Below are 6,000 nucleotides of genomic sequence, written 5' to 3'. Positions count from 1 at the left end.
CGGACAGCCATGGGGGGGGGACTAGACTAGCGCTTGTCCCACCCCGGGAGGCCAGCATGACACACAGCTGCATGGATGTAACGGGGCAGCTGTAGAACTGCTCCCTGCTCCCACCTAGGCAGCCAGTGGCATGGAGTTCCACAGGCACAGGCACCCCTGGGGAACGGGACACGCGGGGGGAACGGGCCTGGGGCTGCAGCACACAGAGGGCAAAAAGACACTAAGAGGTGAAAGTAAATGCCACCAGCAGCTGTTTTATTCCCTAGGGGCCCACCTCCTACCGCCCCCCAGGGTGCAGGGGCTGGCAGCTGCCCCGCTGTCTGCACCCAGGGGGTACAGCCTGCCACCCCTAGTGCCCTCCACTGCAGCTGGGCCCTGGCCTGCTCGAGGGCAGCTCCCAGCCTGCGGTCGGGGTCCCCCCTTGCCGGAGGCAGCAGGGAGGATTAGGCTGGCTCCCAGCTGTGCGGCTCGCCCTGCGGCGCGGGGCACAAAGGCACTTGGGGGGGCGGCCCGGGGCCGGCTGCTGGCTGGGGAAGCGCCACCCTGACCCCTGGGTGTTTGGCAAGAACGTCAGTCAAGGCTCGGGCAGGGGTGGGCAGCTGGGAGCTACCAGGCCCGGCAGGGTGCCAGCCGCCAGGCCCCGGCCACAGACACCCAGGTGCCCTGGAGCTGCCCAGCTGGCAGCGGGACGCTGTTCACCCCTTCCAGCCGCTGCTGCTGGCTCCGCCATTCCCCCTCCCCCCAACAAACCCTCAGCGTCCCACCGGCCTACAGCAGCCCTGCCCGAGGGGAGATCGAGCAGGTCCCTGGCTCCTGGGCCAGACTCCCGCCCCCCCCCCCCCCCCAGGGATGCACAGGGCCGGGGCCTGGCGTGGAGCTGTCCAGTGGGCGCTGGCTCCGAGGGGCCGGGGCAGTGGCCCCCTGCTTACTTGACGTTGAAGACCATGAGCGGCCGCTCCTCCCGCTTCTGCCAGGGGCTCTTCTTGTCGCCCAGCTCGTCGGCGCCCTCGCCCGGGTCGGTCAGCTCGTCCTCGGGGCTGGTCATGGAGTCCCGGCGCAGCTCGCTGGCACTGCTGCGGGAGCTGGCGCCCCGGCTGCGGCCCCGGCGGGGGATGGTGGCGGCCCGGGCCTCGGCCGCCTCGTCCAGCAGGGGCGTCAGGGAGTTGTCCTCGGGGGAGCAGATGGCCGTGCGGCTCTCGCTGCTGCTCTGCTCCGCGTCCTCGGGGAAGGCCAGCTTGGCGTAGGGGGCGGGGGCGGGGAGCCGCTCCTCCTTGGCCCGCTTGTGGGGCCTGGCCTCGGGCAGGTCCACGCCCGAGTCCAGGCTGGCGTCGTTGCTGCGGCTCCGCTCGCCACCCTGCAGGTCGATGTAGGAGTGACGCACCTGGGAGGAGCGCCCGTCCAGCGAGACGAACCAGGCCCGCGGGTGCGGCTTCACCCCCAGCTCCAGCAGCTTCTTCTCCGTCAGCGCCTGCAGCTCCCCGTTCAGCTGGGCCATGGTGGACTCGTTGAAGAGCACCGGGATGGTGACGGAGCCGCTGACCGAGGAGGAGTGTGCCCCCCAGCTCTGGCCCTCCGAGCCCTCGCCCTGCGGCCGCGGCTGGTCGTGCGGCCCGCTCTGGCCGGGCAGCCCCTCCGCCTCGGGCTGGCCTTCGGCCGGGCCGCCCAGGGCCTGCTCTCCGGAGGGGTAGTCGGGCGCCAGGCACATGTAGTGGGCCGGGATGACCAGGGTGGGCATGACGCTGCGGTACACGCTGTCCTTCACGTGGTCGATGGAGCCGCAGAAGATGAGCTGGCCCGGCTGGGTGAGCGAGCTGGGCCGGGCCAGGTGGTCGGCCGACTGCGAGAGCATGAAGTCAGAGGCCTTGGGCTCCGCCTTGTGGCCCCCGTAGTGCTCGAAGGGGGGCGGCAGGGGCGGCGGCGAGGGCGGCTCCTGGAGGTACGGCTTGCTCTCGGGCCGGGCGTGCTTGCGCTTGTAGTCCTCCAGCAGCGGAGGCTCGAGCGCACCCGGCCCCTCCACGGAGCGCGCAGCCTTGAGCGGGAAGCTCTCCCCGGGGCGCGGGAACTCGGGCTTGGGGGCGCCCCGCTGGCTCAGCGAGTCCGCGGGGGCCTTGGCGCCGGGCCGGCCCTTGTGGCGGAAGAAGTCCTCGCGGGAGCTGCCCAGCTCGCGGGTGCTGGAGAAGGCCGACTTGAGGATGGGCGTGTGCGCCTCGGTGTCGCCGGCGGACGAGGCCGTCTCCAGGTGGCTGGTGCAGATCAGGTTGAGCTGGGACATGGAGGTGGCCTGGTCTCGCTTCGAGGGGTCCAGGGGCCCGGGGGGCTGCAGCTTGCGGTGCTGCTGCCGGGGTTTCAGACACTTCCGCCTGGGGAGACAGGCCCGGTTAGGGGGCCCCAGGGTGGGGACTGCCCTGGGCAGGACAGGCCCAGCCCCTGCCCCCCACCCTGGTGTGCTGCTCCCCCGGGGCCCCCGGCCTCACCTGCAGTAGTAGATGAGCAGGCAGAGCAGGCTCAGGACCAGCAGCGCCAGCGCGCCCAGGATGGTGAGCAGGAAGACGGTGTGGTACGCCGCGATGTCCCTCATCCCCGACGCCAGCGCCACCAGCCCTAGCAAGGCAGCAGCGGGTCAGAGCGGGACGGGCGCCCGGCCAGCCAGCAGCGGCTCCCTCCCGCCGGGGCGGGGCGCGGGAGCTTCCGGGGTCTAGACCCACTCTGGCGGCCCTTGGACAAGTTCCCCTCCCCCGGGGGGGCAGGTCCCACGCCCATGCAGCGGTCAGCACGGCGGGCTCCAGGCACCGCGCTGCCAACAACACTAAGCAGCCGCTCGCCCGCTGCCAGCCCCAGGGGCACGTGCTGAGACCTCCCTGCCCACAGGCCCCCCATTTCACAGGTGGGAGCCCCATCGCCCAGGCTCCCCACCTGGGCACGGAGCCGTCCCACGTGCCCCCCCCCCCCCGGCACTCAGCCGTCCCGTGTGCCCCCCCCGGGAACTGAGCCATCCTGCGTACCCCCCCCCCGGCACTCAGCCGTCCCGTGTGCCCCCCCCGGGAACTGAGCCATCCTGCGTACCCCCCCCCAGGCACTCAGCCGTCCCGTGTGCCCCCCCCGGGAACTAAGCCATCCTGCGTACCCCCCCCCAGGCACTCAGCCGTCCCGTGTGCCCCCCCCGGGAACTAAGCCATCCTGCGTACCCCCCCCCAGGCACTCAGCCGTCCCGTGTGGCCCCCCCCCCGGGAACTGAGCCATCCTGCGTACCCCCCTGGCACTCAGCCGTCCCGTGTGCCCCCCCGGGAACTGAGCCATCCTGCGTACCCCCCCCGGCACTCAGCCGTCCCGTGTGGCCCCCCCCCCCCGGGAACTGAGCCATACTGCGTACCCCCCCCCCCCGGCACTCAGCCGTCCCGTGTGGCCCCCCCAGGAACTGAGCCATCCTGCGTACCCCCCCCAGCACTCAGCCGTCCCGTGTGGCCCCCCCCGGGAACTGAGCCATCCTGCGTACCCCCCCCCCGGCACTCAGCCGTCCCGTGTGCCCCCCCCGGGAACTGAGCCATCCTGCGTACCCCCCCTGGCACTCAGCTGTCCCGTGTGGCCCCCCCCGGGAACTGAGCCATCCTGCGTACCCCCCCGGCACTCAGCTGTCCCGTGTGCCCCCCCGGGAACTGAGCCATCCTGCATACCCCCCCTGGCACTCAGCTGTCCCGTGTGCCCCCCCCCCGAGAACTGAGCCATCCTGCGTACCTCCCCCGGCACTCAGCCGTCCCGTGTGGCCCCCCGGGAACTGAGCCATCCTGCGTACCCCCCCAGGCACTCAGCCGTCCCGTGTGGCCCCCCGGGAACTGAGCCATCCTGCGTACCCCCCCCAGGCACTCAGCCGTCCCGTGTGGCCCCCCGGGAACTGAGCCATCCTGCGTACCCCCCCAGGCACTCAGCCGTCCCGTGTGGCCCCCCGGGAACTGAGCCATCCTGCGTACCCCCCCCGGCACTCAGCTGTCCCGTGTGGCCCCCCCCCCGGGAACTGAGCCATCCTGCGTACCCCCCCAGGCACTCAGCCGTCCCGTGTGCCCCCCCCCCAGGGAACTGAGCCATCCTGCGTACCCCCCCAGGCACTCAGCCGTCCCGTGTGGTCCCCCCCGGGAACTGAGCCATCCTGCGTACCCCCCCAGGCACTCAGCCGTCCCGTGTGGCCCCCCCCCCGGGAACTGAGCCATCCTGCGTACCCCCCCCGGCACTCAGCTGTCCCGTGTGGCCCCCCCCCCGGGAACTGAGCCATCCTGCGTACCCCCCCCAGGCACTCAGCCGTCCCGTGTGCCCCCCCCAGGGAACTGAGCCATCCTGCGTACCCCCCCCGGCACTCAGCTGTCCCGTGTGGCCCCCCCCCGGGAACTGAGCCATCCTGCGTGCCCCCCCGGCACTCAGCCGTCCCGTGTGCCCCCCCCAGGAACTGAGCCATCCTGCGTACCCCCCCCGGCACTCAGCCGTCCCGTGTGCCCCCCCCCAGGGAACTGAGCCATCCTGCGTACCCCCCCCAGGCACTCAGCCATCCCGTGTGCCCCCCCCCCCAGAGAACTGAGCCATCCTGCGTACCCCCCCCGGCACTCAGCCGTCCCGTGTGCCCCCCCCGGGAACTGAGCCATCCTGCGTACCCCCCCCAGCACTCAGCTGTCCCGTGTGGCCCCCCCCGGGAACTGAGCCATCCTGCGTACCCCCCCCCAGGCACTCAGCCGTCCCGTGTGCCCCCCCCCAGGGAACTGAGCCATCCTGCGTACCCCCCCAGGCACTCAGCCGTCCCGTGTGCCCCCCCAGGGAACTGAGCCATCCTGCGTACCCCCCCCGGCACTCAGCCATCCCGTGTGCCCCCCCCAGGAACTGAGCCATCCCGCGTACCCCCCCCGGCACTCAGCCGTCCCGTGTGCCCCCCCCGGGAACTGAGCCATCCTGCGTACCCCCCCCAGGCACTCAGCCGTCCCGTGTGCCCCCCCAGGGAACTGAGCCATCCTGCGTACCCCCCCCGGCACTCAGCCGTCCCGTGTGCCCCCCCCAGGAACTGAGCCATCCCGCGTACCCCCCCGGCACTCAGCCGTCCTGTGTGCCCCCCCCAGGAACTGAGCCATCCTGCGTACCCCCCCCCCCGGCACTCAGCCGTCCCGTGTGCCCCCCCCGGGAACTGAGCCATCCTGCGTACCACCCCCAGGCACTCAGCCGTCCCGTGTGCCCCCCCAGGGAACTGAGCCATCCTGCGTACCCCCCCCGGCACTCAGCCGTCCCGTGTGCCCCCCCCCAGGGAACTGAGCCATCCTGCGTACCCCCCCCCGGCACTCAGCTGTCCCGTGTGCCCCCCCTGCGGAACTGAGCCATCCTGCGTACCCTCCCCTGGCACTCAGCTGTCCCGTGTGGCCCCCCCCAGGGAACTGAGCCATCCTGCGTACCCCCCCCGGCACTCAGCCGTCCCGTGTGCCCCCCCCCCGCAGAACTGAGCCGTCCCACGTGCCCCTCCCCCCTGGCGCTCAGCTGTCCCACGTGCCCAGCTGCTGCCCAAGCCGCTCTGTGATTCGGACCAGCACTCCCAGGGCAGCGCTTCCTTCCCGGCACGTCCATCCCCCCGCTGCTCTGCCCCCCGGGCACCCAGATCCAGGATGCTCCCATGGTGCCAGCCGGGGCGTCGGCCACTCCAGTGGGGGGCCAGGGCCAGGACAGACCCACCCCAGGAGCCTGTGGCCGGGGGCTGGCCCCCCACGGACTAGGCAGCCGGGATGCAGGGCCTAAGAGTCGTTCTGCTGCTTCACCTGTGCTAGGGGAGGGCAGGGCCGCAGCCCAGTACCCCAGCTGGGGCGAGACGAAGGTCCAGTACAGCTGGCGCCCCTCCTTCCGGATCAGCCCTGTCCCGTTCCGGAGCCACAGGCCTGGGGGCAACAAGGCAGTCAGCTGAGCCAGGCCACCGGCGCCTCTCCCCCGCCCACCTCCTGGGGTCTCCTGCCTCTGCCAGCCACCCCTACCAGATGGCCCAGA

The 6,000-nt window shown here is 72.4% G+C and overlaps 1 protein-coding gene across 1 annotated transcript in view; it reads right to left on the bottom strand.

The window, feature by feature from the left end:
- Nucleotides 1–228: 228 nt before the first annotated feature.
- FAM171A2 (family with sequence similarity 171 member A2) overlaps nucleotides 229–6,000 on the bottom strand; it is a 31,222-nt gene continuing 25,450 nt past the window's right edge. Inside the window, exons 6-8 of the mRNA XM_075911481.1 lie at nucleotides 5,778–5,894; nucleotides 2,475–2,601; nucleotides 229–2,360 (exon numbers count right to left, since the gene is read on the bottom strand). Coding sequence (XP_075767596.1) covers nucleotides 926–2,360; nucleotides 2,475–2,601; nucleotides 5,778–5,894 — 1,679 coding nt within the window. The 3' untranslated portion in view covers nucleotides 229–925. The remainder of the gene's footprint in view (nucleotides 2,361–2,474; nucleotides 2,602–5,777; nucleotides 5,895–6,000) is intronic.

Source organism: Pelodiscus sinensis, chromosome 29 (assembly GCF_049634645.1).
Source record: "Pelodiscus sinensis isolate JC-2024 chromosome 29, ASM4963464v1, whole genome shotgun sequence".
In the NCBI taxonomy this organism is placed as follows: Eukaryota; Metazoa; Chordata; order Testudines; family Trionychidae; genus Pelodiscus; species Pelodiscus sinensis.
This window is presented reverse-complemented; position numbering and strand designations above follow the sequence as displayed.